The sequence below is a fragment of the Gastrolobium bilobum genome, unplaced genomic scaffold, assembly GCF_033153095.1.
Source record: "Gastrolobium bilobum isolate Gb01-03AN ecotype WA unplaced genomic scaffold, APGP_CSIRO_Gbil_v1 utg7102, whole genome shotgun sequence".
Lineage (NCBI taxonomy): Eukaryota > Viridiplantae > Streptophyta > Magnoliopsida > Fabales > Fabaceae > Gastrolobium > Gastrolobium bilobum.
The window spans coordinates 90,223-110,475 of record NW_026898776.1 but is presented as its reverse complement, the minus strand read 5'-3'; the positions used below and the strand labels follow the sequence as shown (position 1 = coordinate 110,475).

The 20,253-nt window shown below is 32.4% G+C and overlaps 2 protein-coding genes across 2 annotated transcripts; one reads left to right on the top strand and one right to left on the bottom strand.

The window, feature by feature from the left end:
- Window positions 1–1,087: 1,087 nt before the first annotated feature.
- LOC133284020 (F-box only protein 6-like) lies at window positions 1,088–8,928 on the top strand. Its single transcript, XM_061480971.1, is given in 4 exon segments — window positions 1,088–1,155; window positions 1,383–1,413; window positions 1,735–2,203; window positions 8,198–8,928. Coding segments are annotated over 4 exon segments (1,299 nt in total).
- A 3,001-nt stretch (window positions 8,929–11,929) lies between these two features.
- Window positions 11,930–13,766, bottom strand: LOC133284037 (uncharacterized). The gene is made up of 3 exons (XM_061480990.1): window positions 13,591–13,766; window positions 12,939–13,095; window positions 11,930–12,170 (listed from the first exon to the last, which is right to left on the bottom strand). Exons 1-3 carry the CDS (start codon window positions 13,591–13,593, stop codon window positions 12,124–12,126), a joined length of 207 nt encoding a protein of 68 aa, XP_061336974.1. The 5' UTR covers window positions 13,594–13,766; the 3' UTR covers window positions 11,930–12,123.
- Window positions 13,767–20,253: the final 6,487 nt, after the last annotated feature.

The window sequence follows — 20,253 nt, the reverse complement described above, 5'->3', positions numbered from 1 at the left end:
ATATCAGATTAAGAGGTTAAGCTTCTTCAGTATAGCCATTTGAGTTCAGACTTTCTTAATAAAACTAAATTCCTCTTTTTATTTTTATTTTCCGTAACAGAATAACCTTACCATTATGTCTTGTGTCAAAAAGAATTTCGGAATAGGAAATAAAGAAAAAAATAATTAAAACTGAATGAACAGGATGATATCGAAGAAACCCAGCAGTACTGGGCCAACAGCATAGTCTTTGCCCTTTTTAGAACCAACCCTCTGTTTAAGATGTTCTTCTCAAAACTTCTCAACCTTCATGTCCGTAAGGCGCCTTGATGTCGTCTACAAAAAATAGCAAATTGCACATTTTTATTTCAATTAAAATCGCAGAAACAGAAAAGCTTAAATCAGATCCAAGCTGCATAGCATAACACAAGGAACAGTCCCAAAATCAGATCCATAAGCTTAAATCAAGATATGGAACAATTGGTCCAAAAGCTAACAAAACATTCCACCATCAATCTTTGTAACCACGAAATTCAACAAATAATATAAATAATAAAATTCTTTAAAAACAAGGTTATTCTAAAACAAGAAATTGACTCAATTTTGACAAATTCCTGGTTTCAATTAAGATGCAGGTAGCTAAATAGCCAATGAGATCTGAGTGAATTCAATTTCTAAATCAAATTAAATTCAATGATGTGAGTAATTAGATACTAGTGAATGAATGTATAAGAATGAGTGTAAAATTTCTTATTTTTACAAAATTACAAGTTGATCCCCCGTGTGTGTAAAACATTTATTATTCACGTATATTTTTTTTTTTTTTTGGAAATTATAAGGAATCGAACACACTATCACATACTAACACACACCCTATTACACACACCCACACCACTAGGCTAGGGATTACGTATGCTTTTCATTTACATGACTGTTCCAAGAAGACCTTATTTAATCTTTTTTATATATATTTTGTTTGTATAATGTTTTTTTTTTTTTTGTATAATGATCTTTTATATATTTTAAACAAATCAATACACACCAATGAAGTTGTACCTGAAAATAAAATATCTCAAAAACTCACAAAGATGCATACTTGGGAGCAATCATGGGGAATGAATTTTTTCGTGATGCGGATAGGTTTAACAATTTCTTGCCATGTGTGAGCTTTGAGAGGTTTGTTTGATATATTTTCAATCATAATTGCTGCACAAGGCCACAAGTCTTGAATACATCAACGAGACTAATATAATTTTCAATTAAAATAAATTAATATTTCATTAATTTTCTCCGCCAATTTTGGGTCGCAGCAAGTTAAATCTTAAAGATTCAAAAATATAATGTCTTTCTTCGCCCCATTGACAAATCAAAGTAGCCGTGTATCAGATTGTTTAGAATTCAAGTTCTTCGGATCTTTATTTTCCTTTGTTAATAGTTTGGGTTTGGGCCATGAATAACTGCTGACTATTAGAGTTTTTAAAATTCTATTTATCTTCTATTTATAAATTGAGTGACTTATAACAATAGTTAGTGATGAAAATATAATATATATATATATATATATAAGCTGAACATAACCTATATTTTCCTTGAAATATGTGGTGAGCTCGGTCTAGCTAACTGGAATATCAATTTGTGTATTAATTTTATGGTCTGGTTATACAATTTGTATGCATGTATGTTCTATTACTTCATGGTAGAAAGTATATGAATTTCTTTGGTCATCCTTCTCACATATGGTCCTTTTTTTGGCAGCTAGCTAGAAAGTCTGGAATAAGTTTCAGGATGATGGAGCCTCCATGTGCTAAGAAGTCTCGAGGAGATAGTAGCAGGTCAAAATCATCTGGAAATTAAAGTCCTGATCTATGACTGAAAGTTATGGAACGAAAAATTTGGAAAGATTTTCCTGAAGATCTATTAGAAGCTGTGATTGCACGACTTCCCATTGCCACATTTTTCCGCTTCCGCTCTGTATGCAGGCGATGGAATTCCTTGCTGACTTGTAAAAGTTTTTCTCAGCAATATTGTGCGCAAGTTCCACAAGCAAACCCATGGTTTTACACCATAAGGACTCATACTCGTGAAGGTGTGAAATCAGGAGCCATGTACGACCCTTGTATTCAAAAATGGTATCATCCCATTGTACCAACACTGCCCTCAAAGTGTATTGATTTAATAGTGGGTTCTGCTGGGGGTCTAGTTTGCATCCTTCACATAGGTCATAGTGTTGGTACAATGGGATGATACCATTACAAAGCAACACAAAAAGAACTCAGAGCGAAATAAAAAATACATGCTGGCCTGGGTGTCAGTGAACGGAGATAGATTCTCTACAATATGACAAACAAAAGCAACTTATCAAAGTCTGCATACGAAGAAATATATTTATTTATATATTTTTTGTAAACTACAGCTACATGTAATAGGGATATGTTATGACTGAAAAAAACAAAAACAAAAGCAGCTTATGTTAATAGTGAAAGAAGTAAAAAAGAAGCGCAACTTATGTTCATAGTAAGCATTGTAAAAAGAAATGAACAACAAAGAAACTTCTGTAACAGAAAATAAACATACGAACCATGAACAGGTCGAAGGATAACGTTTCGCACTTACCAGTAAAGGGAGACAACACACGACAGCCTAAGGTTGAAGAATCACTCAGAATATTTTTTAAGCGGTCTGTCCTTATTCTCTTATTTTGGGGAGTTTGGAAATCTGATTGATGTTTATTCATGACAGCGCCCAACTTGCTTGGAAGAACTTTTGATTAAGAGAAAAGAGAAGATAAACTAAGAACTTTTTAAACTCTCCTTTATATGTATATAGATGTGCTTCAACGGAAAAGCGAAGAGAAAAGAGAGATACTCCCAAAAATACCAAAAAAATAGAAAAGAAAAGTCCGCGAGATCAAAAAAACTCAGTGTGCGAAAATGACAGTGGCGTATTCGAATTGCAGGGTGAAATTAAGATACATAGGACAAACGTCATTAAGATAGAAGTCATTTAAAATTTAAAATTGATGGTCAGAACATGTGCGCTTTCACTTTATAATTTTGGGTAATAAAAATTTAAAATTTACAAAATTACTTATTCGTAAAATTATAAATTTTAATTACTTATTCGGTAATTTAATTAATATATGTTTTGCTTTTTGAGGGAGTAGAAGTCATTTCATCAATGATATTTGAATCAATTTTATAACAAAGATAATGTCTTTGTTATATCATTATTGTGTATATATTTTTAAAAAAAATAACCATAACGAAATTGTGAATTGAATGACGATCAGGTCTTCAACAATTGTGAAATTTGTTTTTGTTTCTATTGATCTCTATGAATAGAGATCGTGAATGCATGTCCATGAAAAGAGTTTTCATATATAGATTTTTCAAGGGATAGGATATTGTGACAACCAAATAATGTTACTACCAAATCTTAACCGTTGATTTCCGCCAATCAACGGTTATCATTTTTCAAATCAAACTCATAAATTAATTATTAATTCACAATAAATGATAACCGTTGATTGGCGGAAATCAACGGTTAAGATTTGGTAGTAACATTATAACCAATAACATTATTTGGTTGTCACAATATCTTATCCCTATTTTCAAATGAATTTATGTTATTATCATAGTTTTGAAAGAGTGGTGTGAGTTTAGAAAGATCATATAGAGTAATTCAAAACTTACTGTTTGAAATAGCCTCCACATCCATCTCTTTCGTTCCAATCTCCTCACCCGGGGCTGCAGACTCGCCACCGGTGACTTTCAAACCATCATCGCGTTCACCGTCACCTCACCCGGGGCTGCAGACTCGCCGCCGGCGACTTTCAAACCATCATCGCGTTCACCGTCACCGTGGACTCTCCCTTCGTGGAAACTGACGGTACTGAAGCTACTGTACTGAAGCTCTGACGAGGCTCTCGATCTGGTGAGTATGCATATTTTGATCTTCGATTCTGAGGCATCAGAATCACACCATTTTGCATCGTAGAATCCCATTTCAATGTTATAGCCTGTCACTAAAATAAAAATATTAATATATAATTTAAAAATAATTTATTTGAAGTATAGAAAAAGTGTAATCGATTATCATCCTATGTAATTTCTGGTTGTATATTCTTGATCTCCCTTGTTGTTCTTAGATCCAAGAGTGGTGATTGGAAAATTTGCTCCTTTTTAGATGGTAAAGGAGGTTGAATTTTGATAGAGTAATTTGGTTTGACCAAGTGGAGCGCATTCATGCCAATAAGTAACATGTTATAAAACTATAGGAAAAGATTTGAGGGAAATAGAGAAAGAAGAGAGAGTAGGAAACAAGAATCTTATTATTCATCGATCATCTACATTCTTGCAAGAGTCATGTCCTTATATAGGACTTTGAACATAATGAAAGAATAAATCCATTTTTTTATTAGAATAAATACATTAAATATACTATTAATGTTGCAGTTACATAATATACCAAAAGATATGAGCAAATAAAGAGTCATCCACATATTAAACTATATATTTTACAACAAATGAGACCCATAAAAAATTGTGTCTGTAGTATAATTATTCATTTGTAATATAACATGACAAATGGATTTTTCTTTTAATCCTTTATATATTTTAAACAAATCAATACAGAGCTATGAAGTTTTACCTGAAAATAAAATATCTCAAAAACTCACAAAGATGCATACTTGGGAGCCATCATGGGTGATGAAATTTTTCGTGATGCGGATGGGTTTAAAATTTTTTTGCCATGCGTGTGAGCTTTGTTTGATATATTTTCTATCATTTCAGAATATACATAATTGCTTCACAAGGCCACAAGTCTTGAATTCATCAATGAAGCTAATATAATTTTCAATTAAAATAAATTAATATTTCATTAATTTTCTCCGCCAATTTGGGGTCGCTGCAAGTTAAATCTTAAGATTCAAAAAAAAAAATTCTTTCTTTGCCCATTGACAAATCGAAGTAGTCGTGTATCAGATTGTTTAGAATTCATACAAGTTCTTCGGATCTTTGAAGTGGATAAACCCCATTTGGCAATAATCATTGAGGAATGAGAACTCAGCTTTCCAAGAAAGCAAACTTGAGGACTATAAGCTTATAGTTTGGGTTTTAGAACTCAACTGGGTCCCGCTATGACTTAGGGTCCATCTCGAGGATTTTTTTATTGTGATTCAGGCTCGTATCACTGTTTTGTGGTTCTTTTCCAAAAAGGGTAAAGTTTTATTTCATTTATACTCTTTTCTTTTTTTCAAATTTCCTCTTCGTCCTTTTTTTCTCCTATATTTTGAAAAAGAGCTGTTGGGCCGGGATCACAGCAAACAAGCTCCCATTTCGATGGGTTTTCAAAAAAATTGTTTTTTATATTTTATTTATTTTAAAATATTTTTATAAAAGTTAAAGGTATTTAGATTTTTTTTAAATATTTTGTTTTTGAAAAAAAAATATTTAGATTTTGACTTCTGCTTTTTTTAGAAGCTAAAATTTTTAGCTTTCAAAGAAAGTAGGTTTTTAACTCTCTCTTTTTAAATAAACTCAAGTCATGTAGCCAACCTGTGAAACACGGACTCACAATTTTTTTTTTAATTGTGCGTGTCGGACACATGTCCGACACGCGGTCAATATTTTGGGACACGTGGTCAACTCTCCGACACGTTTTTTCGACACGCAGTCAACTTTTTCGGACATGTGGTCAACACTCGGACACGTTTTTTTTTTAGTCTTAATTTTATTTTATTAACTAAAAAAAAATCATTTACAAATCAATTTTTTTCTGTTATGAAATTTGACATAAAAAATTAACAAGGTACGAAAAATTATTTTTATTTATATTTATGTTATGAAATTTGAATATTTGATTGATTATATGACTTATTATGGACTGTTATATCTATTAAATATAAATTATATTATATATATTAAAAATATTATTTAATATCAAAATGTGTCCTAACGTGTCGAAATATGACATTTTTTAAAATTAACTTGTCGGTGTGACGTGTCGTGTCTCGTATCAGTGTCCGTGCATCATAGTAGCTAACTATGATCCTTAATAAGAACGTTAAATCTCAGAATACACCAAATATATCCAGCAAACAACAAATGTTTTACAATTCATCACAGAAATAACCTTACCATTATTATGTCTTGTGTGAAAAAGAATTTCGGAATAGGAAATAAAGACAAAAATCATAAAACTGAATGCACAGGATGATATTGAAATGATAGTCTTACGTGATCCCCTACCAGAAAAAGTATATATAGAGGGCCTTTTCTTAACCTCAATTTATGCTACACTGTTTTAGATTATCCCTCACTGTCATGCTTTGAAGCTCAACAACTCTTCGGCCCTAAGTGAGAGAAGAGATACATAAAGGAGGACACACATACCGGACAGAAAAATATAAAGGTGTGGATCTCCTCTATTTGTAAGAGTAAAATGACATAAGTTGTGTCGTTTAAAAAAGGACAAACATTTTTTCTATTATTTAAATTCTTTTAAAGTGACTGACTTATCGGTTGACAGAACATAATACAGATAAGTTAAATCTAGCCTAAACCAGCGTAAATTGTGTGTCTACTCTTCTTCTCTTTTTCTCTTTTCTATTAGGATTGTGTTTGTCGATTTCAACACCTGTTTTGTTTCAGGATATACTGTTCCCTTTTATCTGCACTTTATATTTGTTTTCTTTTATGTTTTTGCGAACCTTTTTAGTACCATTCGATCATAAATCATAATAAAGTTGTTTTTTTATTATTATTAAAACGAGTTCGGTTAGTTTATTTCTTTAGGCTTTGCAATGTGTAATCAATAACAACATGCTTTCAGGAAGCATAACCTAAAATGCAAAAGAAAAAAAAAAAAAATCGTAGACTATGTTAGATTTTCTGTTGTGACTATATATTGTTGCTGCATAATTCTCTGTGATTAGAACATATATTGTGAAACTTATGGGAATGACTCAGCCCTTGACTGCCATGTACTTCTTCTCTCCACTGTAGTAATTGGTGCACGTGGCTTCCTTCTTCTTCTTCTTCTTTTCTTTTTTCTTTTTTCTCTGTTTGTTCTTTTTGTTTTGTTTATTTTTAATTTTGTTATACTTCGTTCGTTGTCTTCTGTTGTGTCTGAACTTGTAAGTCTCAATGTTCTCAGGGTAGTTTGAATGGGTTTAAAGCAAATTTTCACATAAAAAAGAGAAACAGGAAGAGTTTGAAAACGGCTCAGATACAAATTAAAAAATTTCACGTACAATGATTTAGAAACATGCAATTAAGAACATTACAACCATCTTTTCTTGCGGTTAAGGGTGCTTTCTTTGCTTTAACAACAAAGAGGCCACTCAGATCACCACTAGGTCCACTTTTCAAAGCTGCCAGGGCATGTATGTTAATTGCAGTGTAGAATATTGATAACACTTGACTGTAAGCTTTCTGAATGATATATTGTTAATAAAGGATAGATCACCTTGGTTCTCTGTTTGTTACAAAGTATGGTTGCTCCCTTGCGCACTATAAGAGCTAGGAACAGTGGCATAATGGACTGTACATCAAACTTGGCAATAAGCAGTCCTTGCTAAGATCACAGTCCAATATGTCCATTTATTATTTACTGGGTACTCAGAATCTCTAACTCGTAATTGTTTGATTTTACCATCACATATATATTCGGGGGAGGGTTATATTTACGAACTTTTTGTTTACAAACTCTTACAAATTACCCTCCTGGGAATACATAATGTAATTTGTAAAAAAAAGTTTGTAATCGGATCATTCCCTATATATTCATATTAATTTAATTGTGTGTTCTGACAGTGGCCATAAAAATCATCTGGAAATTAAAGTCCTGATCTATGACTGAAAGTTATGGAACGAAAAATTTGGAAAGATTTTCCTGAAGATCTATTAGAAGCTGTGATTGCACGACTTCCCATTGCCACATTTTTCCGCTTCCGCTCTGTATGCAGGCGATGGAATTCCTTGCTGACTTGTAAAAGTTTTTCTCAGCAATATTGTGCGCAAGTTCCACAAGCAAACCCATGGTTTTACACCATAAGGACTCATACTCGTGAAGGTGTGAAATCAGGAGCCATGCATGTACGACCCTTGTATTCAAAAATGGTATCATCCCATTGTACCAACACTGCCCTCAAAGTGTATTGATTTAATAGTGGGTTCTGCTGGGGGTCTAGTTTGCTTCCGTGATGATGACATAGATCGTCGAAACTTGTATGTCTGTAACCCACTGACAAAATCTTTCAAGAAGTTGCCAGCTGCATCAGTTTATTCTTGTCATGCTGTAGGGATGACACTAAATGGGAACTCAGATGGTGCTGGCTACAAGATCCTATTGGTGGATAGCCATGCAGAATATAAAATTTTTGACTCAGTAAGAAAGTCTTGGAGCTCTCCAAAAGCCATGCCTGCAGGTATTGAGATGCCGTTATCAGTCAGCTTTAGGTCACAAGCTGTTTCTATTGACAGCACATTTTATTTTATGCGTCCAAATGCAGAAGGGATTGTTTCCTATGATATGGCAACTGGTGTTTGGAAACAGTACACGATCCCAGCGCCGTTGCATCTGAGGGAATACAAATTGGCAGAGTGTGATGGCCGGATTATGCTTGTGGGGTTGATCATAAACAATGATGCCACGTGTTGTGTATGCATATGGGAGCTGCAGATGATGACGCTTTTGTGGAAGGAAGTTGACAGAATGCCAGATGTGTGGTGCTTGGACTTCTATGGGAAGTACGTTAGAATGACTTGTATGGGAAACAGAGGTTTACTCTTGTTGTCCTTGATGACAACACAAATGAATCCATGGGTTACTTACAACATAGCAAGTAAGGAATGGGCCAAGGTTCCTGGGTGTGTGGTGCCACTTGGAGAGAGATGGCAATGGTCTGGTACTGTATTTCATCCATCCTTGACTGCAATGCCTTGATTTTGCTCGTATGGTAGAGCAATCACAATGTTCTTTTCTGGTTTAACAATCAGATGGAAAATGATATGGGTTTTTTTTAGTGATTTATGTTTTTCATGCTCTCAAGCATTTCAAGACTTTTTTCTTTGTGTATGAAGAAGACAGAAGATAGTTATGGTTTTCATGTTTCTTGTCTCAATTCAATTACTTATAAGTTCGTGAAAGGTTTAATTAGTTACTGTTAGTATCATTCATGTTTTCAAGCAGGCCTCTTCCTTAACGATAGGAACCTACAAATATGGGCTATTGTGGTGTCATTGAACGCCTCATGTTCTCTTTTTCTTGCATTACGTAACACTAGTTCTTTACACAAATTTTGCCACATCAAAACTTTGTGATATTGGTTCTATACTTGTGCTGTATGCAAAGTGCAAACTTTAGCTTTAGTCTCTCGTGACATGGGGAAGAAGTTGGGATTCCAATTTTGATGCCTCACCCCCACCCACTTAACAATGTTGTACACTTTTAAGGTAATTTTTATATTTCGGTCCACGATAGTTGTCCCTATTTTCAACGATTGAAACAAAAAGTCAACCACAACGATCTCCACTCCCTTGCAGAATGTACATAATTTATGATGCCGTTTGATCACAGATCAATAGAGAATTCGAATTCTCTAGTGAAATGATGAAAGGAGATTGACTTTTCAATGTTTCATGTTGCCAACATGTTGACCTCTCGGAACACTACAGCTATCTTTTGGGGTAAAATAAAGCAGCTTTTTGGTATTAAAACCAATTCAACTCAAAATCTTAATTGTTGGGTAGACACCTAAGGGTCCTTTGGGCTTAATTGTGGAGCGGTGAAGATCGAACTCATGATCTCGTGATCACTAAAACTTTGATATCATGTAAAAAGTCATTTCAACCCAAAACTTTAAGCTGTTGGGTGAAGGTCTTTTTATTGCTTTATATTATTCTCTAACACAAGTTTTTTTGGCTTGAAACATAGATATTGCATAGACCCAATTTTTTTTTTTCCGAACATTGCACAGGCCCAATTTTTTATTTACCTTATGCTTATTTAATTTCACTAGAAAGGTGTTGATGAAGGCCGTTTTATTGATTCATATTATTCTCTAACATACACCTCCACGCAAGAGCCCTTTAGATTTGAAGTGTGGATATTGCACAATTTAATATCGAGAAACACAAGCAAACAGAACGAATAATTTAACAATCGAAGAAAAAAGAAACTTTTTTCCGGAGCATAGTAAAAAATGGCATATTAAAACTAACTTTCACCCTTTCTTTCTCCTCATGAAGATCTAATCTAATGGTGTTAAAGATGAGTAAATAGAGTAGGAAAAAATCTAGAATACTATCATCGTATATACAACCCACCAATAAGAGCATAACACAACAACTAACATATTTCTTAAAGAGAGAAGAAACAAAATAACTTTAATATTATAAGTATGTATTTTCCGAAATATCTTAATACATAATTTTATTTTGAATTAGAGTCGTACCAAATACTCAGTAGGATGGTAGTAGTAAAAATGCTCTCGTAGAATAAACACATGAAAAAAGATAGGCATAATATCATATCCCTATTCACATTACTATAAATTTCGGACAAATCGAACCCCATGACTAAAAAAAGTGAATTACGTTCCCATTCGATAGACTGACGGGGTAACCGTGGCGGCTAAATAACCTGAGGTCATGTAGCCAACTAAAATCCTTAATAGTTAATACAATCAGATAACACCTCCCATGCTATAATGTGGATTATCAATTATCATCTAACCCATCAAATACATCCCAATTTTTGCATTCACACGTGCTTCTCCTCTCCTATGAAAAATTGACTTGGATTGGAACACTATAAACAATAGTATATCATGCATTTCTGTTTGATGCAACCTAGTAAACCTGGCCAGCAATGTTCTCTCAACTAAACCTCTGGAAGACTCCCTACCAACAAAAGTATAGAAGACTTTTTTTTAACCTCAATTAAGCTACTGCGCTTTAAATTATCCCTCATGGCCATGCTTTGAAGTTCAACAACTCTTCAGCCCTCTTACCATTCATTGGGCACCAGGTTTGGGGTTTGGTAATTACTTTATAGTAGTGAGCAGTTAGACGATGCATGCATGTTGATCTCTTTGACCCTCCGAAGCTCCCCGATTGAACATGTGACTCTCAGATCAGAGGTGAATGCATTTTAAAAAAAAAATTAATTCGTTACTGCCTAAATTTAGAACTAGATTTAAAATTTGAATTATTCTCCTCCTTTTCTTCTGATCTTCTCTGATCCAGTGATCTCCTCCGTCGTGGTGATTCTTCTCTTACCACCGTTGATTCGTCACGCCGCCACCTCTTCTCTGTCATTCTCTCTTGAGTAAAAAATCTTCTTTCACATTTATAGGTGCGTGAGAAGAACAAGGAGGGGCTAAATTTGATGATATAACTTTTCAATAACTCAATATATTTGTTTTATACTTTGATAATTTAATACTTTAATTAACTTCTGTAATATTGACTTGTAAATATAATCGATTGAATTATATTAAATATAATTTGAATCTTTGATTATTTGCGATTTAATTTTTTAAAATTTTTCATATAAAGTATAATTATATCTTTTTAATGTATAAAATCTAATAAGCAAAATGATCCCATGATCCTATAACCTCCCAAATCTCGGCCAAGTTGATGGCTTGACCGAGTTTTTAAACACCGCGTTATATCCGGCTATACTTACCAGCTATCATTGGCCCGCAGCTGAGAGATAGGGATTTGAAATTGATCGGAGGATGACAAAGATGAGATGGTATATTTGCCTGGTCGTAAATATATCCCAACTCTTAATTTATTACTGCTCGTACGTACTATCATATTCATGACTAATTCCTAGGTTTGGGGTTTAATTTACTATTGCATGCACAATCATATTCATAATTCATAACTAATTTATAAAATTCATCCATCCCAGCCACCCTCAATGTAAGTAATTGAGGTATCCCCAATCACTTCGGTAAAATTAAATAAGTATAATACTTATATTTTTAATTAAAAATCCTTAAAATTCATCACAACATGAACAGGAACTGGGTCTAGTACAAGTACACGTAGAAAAGTATGCGATTTTCTACAGGGCTAGGAAAGAGAAGATGACACAATCCAAAGCAAACAAATATGCTTATCCTGATTAAGCCATGCCTCCAGTCGTTGCTGTCCTGATTATCTGAAAGAGAGCTGTACAAGAAAAGCAAACAAATATGTCAACGAAACTAGAAAGCATAGGCCAGGAAAATGCAAACGGAAGAAAAGTACATACAATCTAACACGCTCCAAGGCAAATATCATCCTAATTAAAACTTTAGCTCAAGTGACACCAATTCGTTTTATGGATTGCTGAATCCTGGATCAAATTCCACTTTAGCTTACCCTTCCCCTCCCTACACCAGGTCTAATTCTAATCCTTCATAGAAAACTTACACACCCAAACAAACAAGCAAAAGCAAAAGCATTTTTGTTATGAATGCAAGACCTCACATTTGATTCAACAAGCATTGTAATACAAATAATTTTTGCAGAGGCCATCGGAAAAAATCCTCTCTTCAATTCAGAGTTCCAGCCATAGATTATGTATTCACGTACTTTGGTATAAACGTGTATGAATGTTCTTGTTAACCACCAATGTGTTGTGGAATAGAAGAAGACACACCATATATCATTAACCAAAGAAGTAATATATTGATCGTTTGCTTATTTTCTAGAGTACTGGCATCTCGATGATTTATCAAACATTTATTAATATCCAGTTCTCACAATAAAATAACGATCAATCTCAGAATACACCAAATATATCCAGCAAACAACAAATGTTTTACAATTCATCACAGAAATAACCTTACCATTATGACTTGTGTCAAAAAGAATAAAAAGAATTTCATAATAGGAAATAAAGACAAAAATCATTAAAACTGACTGCACAGGATGATATTGAAATGATAGTCTTACATGATCCAACGACAACGAAGATGAAGAAACCCAGCAGTACTGGGCCAACAGCATAGTTATTTCCCTTTTTAGCAGTTGTTTCTGGCACCAACCCTCTTTTTAAGATGTTCTTCTCAAACTTCTCAACCTTCCTGTCCGCAAGGCGCCTTGATGTAGTCTACACAAAACAGCAAATTGCACATTTTAAAATCAAAGGAATCAATACAAGCTGCATAGCATAACACAGGGAAGAGTACCAAAATCAGATCCATAAGCTTAAATCAAGATATGGAACAATTGATCCAAAAGCTAATGAAACATTCCACAATCAGCTTTTATAACCACGAAATTCAGCAAATAATACAAATAATAAAATTCTTTACAAACAAGGTTATTCTAAACTAAGAAATTGACTCAATTTTGACAAATTCCTGGTTTCAATTAGGCGCAGGTAGAAATCCGATGAGATCTGAGTGAATTCAATTTATAAATCAAATTAAATTCAATTTTATTCTTAATAGTTTCAAACACAACAGATCCGATTTTAAATTGATACGGGATAAAACATTCCGATGGCATCAACATAAAACAAGATAAAAAAACTAATAGATCTAGATCGATAGCGAAAGTCAAATTCACATGAGAAGAAATAGATAAGAAGATAAGAAAGTACCATGTTCGGTTGCGGGGATATGGAATCGCCGGAAAAGAGTGGAAGAAACAAGGATATCGCCGGAAAACAAAAGAAGGTGTTCGCTTCCGGCAATGCCTCCCCAACCTTATTTATAAGTCTGCGTATGTGCGCGATCGGAATGAACAACGATGACCAGTTATTTAACCCTTTTTATTTATTTATTTAACAGAAGCCTATTTCAGTAGAACTTAAATGTAAATATAATTATTGGGATCCCCGAGCAGAGCGTCACGGCTTCTTTGCGATTGGCCAAAGCTACGTAACCTTGGACACGCGGCCTAAATATATTGGACTTTTTTTATTTAGTGCGTGAATGAGTCTTCGAGATTAGTTTCTAGGATAAACGCGTTCCACTCAGGATAATTATATTAACTTAATGATTTTTACGATAGTTATGTTGCAAGGAAAAGTTACCATGTTATACAGTAGAGATTCGTTTTTCGTACTTATTTTTTTTCTTTTTCTTTTCTTTTTTTCAAAAATTATGAATCTCACAAAATATTGTGTCTGTAGAAAATTTTATCATGTCATGTTGCATGACAAACGAAAACCCCTAAGTTAATAAAAAGAAAAATATTTGTTATTTTAAAAGATCTAATTTTATCATTTTATATCTTAATCATTGATTTTCGTTAATCAATGATTAGGATTTATTAAGTTTTATTACAAATTATTAATTAATTAATAAATTTGATCAAATAAATTCTAATTATTGATTGATAAAAATCAATGATTAAAATCTAAAATGACATAAATTTATATCTTTTAAAAGTATAAATATTTTTCCCATAAAATTATTAGTGCTAATAATTCCCATATAACTCATGAATATATATTAGTAATTTAAATTTAATATGAACTTCGTATTCCACCTTAGAACAATGTTTTGTTGTTATCAGAATTATTTTAACCATCAAGTACAGAATAATTTGCTACGGAGTTCGATTTACGAACTGTGTTCGTAGTCTCCTGACTCGATCTAATTAATTAATCGATAAAATGATGGAAAAATTTAAAAAAAAAAATTATAACCACCCCCAAATTATTTTGTAAAATCTGTTTTCAAAATAAGTTGGCTTTTTTTGTTAAATAATGCTTTTTTTTTTCCTCTTTCCTCTTTGTGCGGGAGCAAGGTGATTTTAATGGGAGAAAAGAATTCCGAAGTTGTTTTGGATCAAAATTATGCCTGATGGGCTCGCTTATTGGATTATAAAAAACAGGTTAAAATTTCAGCATTTAAGTTTAATAAAGGAGATTAAATTGCTGATTAGTTCTCAATTAATTTCGATGAAGAAAATTAAAGTTAATATTTAATTTATTAATTATTTGCTTAATTTCAGTTTTTGAAAAATAATTAATAATTAATTTCTCTATTTATATTTTTATGATTTTAGTTCTGCTTATAAATACGAGGGATTTGTAACTCAAAGGAAATAGATTTAATCAATGGAAATTGATTATTTATAAGTTGTTTTTGTTAAAAGACACGTTTTGAAATTTTGTTATCTTTATATAATCTTTAGTTTTTGGATTCTTTACCAATTGGGAGTCTTAACCCTTAATTTGGATTATGGTGACGTTTTCTTTCTTTGTTACAAGGTGGATTTTTTTAATCTGAGTGGTGGCATAACTTTTATGCCAAATCTATGGCTTTAAATGATGGCATAGATTTTATCTCAAATAATATTCTTATTAATTTTTTTATATTTCCCATTTCTATTAGGGATAAATAAAAGAATCAGAGTGTAAAATGTAAGTATATAAAAATAATAATTAAAAAAAAAATTAATTAAATGATTACAAATTCATAAATATAACATAACATGCATATAAACGTGTTCACTTATATGCATAATTTCTCTTTTAAACAAAAAGTTTGAATTGTTTTGGTCAGCATAGAAGGCAAATATGTGTCCCTAGATATTTCTAGAAACCAATTCAGGCTATCCAGCACTGCCGACAAAGGATTTCCCCGACCCACAAAACATTTGTTGTGAATTTCTTGAGGGTTTTTGGGCTTAGTCCTGATTATTGAATTTTGAAAGTACGACCTCATCAAATATCCCATTAGATAGGTATACTTCCGTTGACTGAAACTAAGTCAATTTATTGAACTATAACGCTTATTAATTGTTCAAACTTTCCTCTATATCTACCCCAGAATATGACACTTACAATTTCTAATTCTGTCTTACCAGTTACTACCATACCCTTATTCACATTCTTGCTCCTTTTTTGAGCATTAATTCATATCATATTTATCATAGTATTTGTATGAACTATGATTATGTATCCACATCATTCATGCTTCTTCCTAGTTTACTCCTTCGTTTTTGTTTACTGGCCTTTGTAAGAGGCAACAAGCCAACAATGGTTGGCACAACTATCTTCCCTGGCTTGCAGAAATTTCTTCTGTACTGTTAATATATCAGCATGTGCAGAACTTTGTATTTAGATAATTTATAGTTACTTCAGTTAGTTAGAAGGTAGTTATTTTCTATTACATCATTTAGCTTGTACACTATAGTCACTATATATATCAGTTTGATCAACCTTTAATAAAACTTGATCATTTTTCATTTTTTATCAATTTCAATAGGTATATCGGATGTATCCAAGTGGTACATCTTTTTTCAAAAAGCAAAAAAAAATCTCATTTAATCCATATCTTTTTAAATATTTTCCATCAAATTCTAAATTTTTTCTTTTTTTTGAACAAATATAGAATATATCTGATGCAACAAAAAAAAACACTCCTGCCTTACGGATACATTTTGGCAACATGCCTGTCAAATGCTCCGCAGTAAAGGCTTGCAGTGTTGCAGTACATTGCAACACACATAAAAAGACAAAATGCTTCGTAGATATTTCTTAAATAAAACAACACAGTATATATTATTATCGTTTGAAGATTTATTAAAAATCATAATAAATTGTGATACAATTTAACATAGATTTAATTTTATAAAAAATATGAATTTGGATGCTTTTAACTTCTTTTCTGTATCATACTATTCTAAAAAAATTGTTGGCTCCATTTTAATGATATGAGTTCAATTGGGTTTTTACTTAAAACTTTATCTCACCTTGTATCTTCAAAATTAACACCCTGCCTGTCTCTACTCTCCTCGCTAGTCTTGGAAGCATAAGCATCAACCTACCCTTATAAAATGTTTTATAACCCACACCCAACTAATCCTATCCCACTTTCATAAAAATTTCAAATATTTAAAAAAAAAAAGTTCAAATATTTTTTTTAAAACACGATTATGTACTACTAATACAATGAATCACAAACTCAAAAGTTATTTATCAACTTATATAATAAAAAATTGAGAATTAAGTGAATAAATAATACATCTAAAACCTTATCGACACAAGTATGAATGACAAAAGTAAATAGGAAGGGAGACAAATTGACTTTGTATCCATCCATACCTATCTAACATGCCCTGCACGGACCACAGATTGTAACTCTTTCTATCCCCGTGAGAGAAAGCAAGCTTTAGCCTGTTTGGCAGAGGATCCATTGGATAATATATATTTTTTCATTTCCTTTTCAAAACTTAGACGTTTTAATTCTGATAAAAACATTTATAACAACCTTTTTTAAAAGGTTTTTACTTTTTTATTTATAATTTTTTAAAAAAATACTTTTTAATTAATAAATAATTTTCTAAAAATACACAAATAACTATATATTCTTAGCAATGGTTGTCGCTGAAAATATATTTGAAGGATGAGAAATGATTCTAACGACCACAAACGTGTTTGACTGTCTAAGCCAAAATTGCGGTCTTTTAAACAAAGAACTCCGGCAGCGTCCGTTCAAATAGGCTACTGTCAGCCGTCAGGTAACCTAATACCCCAACCAACTATGAATAGGGAATTCCATCCTCATAGCAAAGCATCTCAATTATCTCTCTCTAACTTACTCTTTACTATTATTTTATCTTGAATCTTCGTTGAGTTGGTCGTGGAGAAACCTCTGGAAGGATGAAGAAACCACTAATTATTTTATAAGAGCCCAACCAAATTTTTTTCCTCGGTATAGAGAGCCCAACCTTTCAAACCCTTTAATTTCCCTCCATTGCCCACTAATCATCTTTAATTTCACCCCCACCTATTTGTAGAGATGAGTAAAGTCTCATATTAGTTAAGAATGAACTGAGTGAGCAATGAATAACTCATTTATCTTATATTTTAAGATTTTAAATTTGAATGTAGTGTCTAAACTCACTCAATGTCAATGTTCATTTAATCCATCAATTATCGTCTTCCCCCCCCCCCAATAAGTTTCCCCTATTGGCCCAATGATAGATTGATATGTGATAAACATGTGACCAAAGCACTGATGGTTCAAGTACAAATCATTGGTACTCCACAAATCTCAGATGCTCCTATGGCAACACTCCATTACCAAATGGTATATAGAGTGCAAAACCATGTTTTGGATTTGTCTTTACTAGTATCCTATGATGCTTTACTAATCGTTGCTGATACTGACTCTACCCCAACTTGTATCAATATTCCAAGACAACTCCAGAGAAAAGACCTCTTGCAACTCTTTCTAGAATCATGGATCACTTCCTATGAACAGGCAACGAAACCAGTCATGCAAGCTTCTCATACTTCATTTAGAACTTTAGATTCTCGACACGTTGAAATTAAGTTTAAAAATCCTCCAAAAGAAAGAGGGGAATCCTCAAGCTCAAACTTCATCTTCATGATAAGCCCTACAACAAGGTTTGAAGATATTCCTATTGAATGTTGCGACGAAAATGAGAAACTATGAGTGTAAATGGGTCAGACTAACCTATAGGAGCCTATAATTTGACCTATGCTAAGCCTGGCTTGGCCTAGAAATTAGACTAGGCTTAGACTTTATAGATTAGCCTTTAAAAAAATAGGCTATAGGCCAACTAAGTAAAATTTGGCCTCAAAGCATGTAGGCCGACCTGTTTATTTTTTAAAATAAAAATAATATATTTATCAATTATCATAAGTATTATTCATCTATCCTAAGTCTGCTAATAAAAAATCAATCTTTGTTGTCATGAACATTATTTAAAAATCTGTGTTCTTGTTAAAAAAGTTTGTTTGAAAAATTTTATAATTTGGACCCTTGCTGAAAATATTGTTTAATGAATGAGACATTTTTTTTATGTTTTAGTTTAATTTACAACTTTGTAGGCATAAAAGGCCTTATAGGCCATGTTAGATTTTTTATTTTTTAACAACAGCTCAGGTCAGACCTTTAATAGACTGATAGGCTCAACATATTTTTACACAGACTTAGGTCATGAAGGCTAAAGCTTGACCTAGCCTGACCCATTTACACCCCTATAGAAAACTAGCTTATGTTTTCAAAGAGCATGAACACTGTTATTGGGATCCTTATGAATGTGATTCAGACTGTGATGGCTAGGAAGAAGCAGAAGAATATGAAGACGGTAAAGGAAATCTAAAAAAAAGAAAAAAAAAATCTTCTAATAGACTACCTTGCAGGTATTATCATCCTATTTCATGCTAAGTTTAACTTTTTGTCATTATTGTAGGAGAGTTGTTTTCTTTTATCAATACTCTTCGATTTTCATGCAGTATTTTTTTTAATAGATATAAGCCCCACATAAGATGTATTTATAACATAAGAATTTTTTTCCTACTGCATGAGAAAACTGAAATCCTTCTAAAAAATACTACTGTGTAATTTATAAAGCTAACAATGACCCTAAGGGCCTGTTTGCTGTGATGTATAAGGCTTGATAGTATAAGCTTATACTATACGTTATAACATTTTTAGTTGTTTGGTATGACCATCATATAGTATAAGTTTATACAACAGAATCCTTTAATACTTCAAAAAGATGTATAACTTAATTAGGCCTAAGGGATGAGATTAGGCCTGATAAGGGGTTGATGTATTAATATTGCTTACAAATACAATTCTCAACAACTAGTATATCATTTGAATATTAATATATTAAAATAATTTTTTTAATATAATAATTTTTAAAATATTGGAAGATATTATCTTATATGTTATCATATCAAATGTTAGATAGTATTAAAATTTAACTAAATTTTATATAATCAAGACTTACACTGTCAGATTTTATCTTATATTATATACCAAACATGCTCTAAAAATAAATGAAAGAAAAAAAAACATAAGCTGAACAATACATAGGACATTCTTACAAGTGCCGCATAAGTTGGCAGGTATAATTATGTAACCGGATCTTTATGTAATTCGCTACTAATATAATAATGGTATCATTGTTTTGTAAGCATGTGACACCATTGATCTTTTTTGATCTAACGACTCTCAGATGAGGTGTCAAACTTCATATATATGAGGTAGGATCCTTTGACACCGGTGTCAAATTTGAAGTTTGACACCTCATCTGAGAGCCGTTAGATCAAAAAAGATCAATGGTGTCACATGCTTACAAATCAGAGTCGTGGATATTTTTTTATCAAACGGCTCTCAGATGAGGTGTCAAACTTCAAATTTGACACCGGTGTCAAATGATCCTACCTCTATATATATATATATATATATATATATATATGAGATTTACATTTCTGCAGCTGTTGTATGTGCAATAATAAAATATTTGTCATATATATATACTTGAA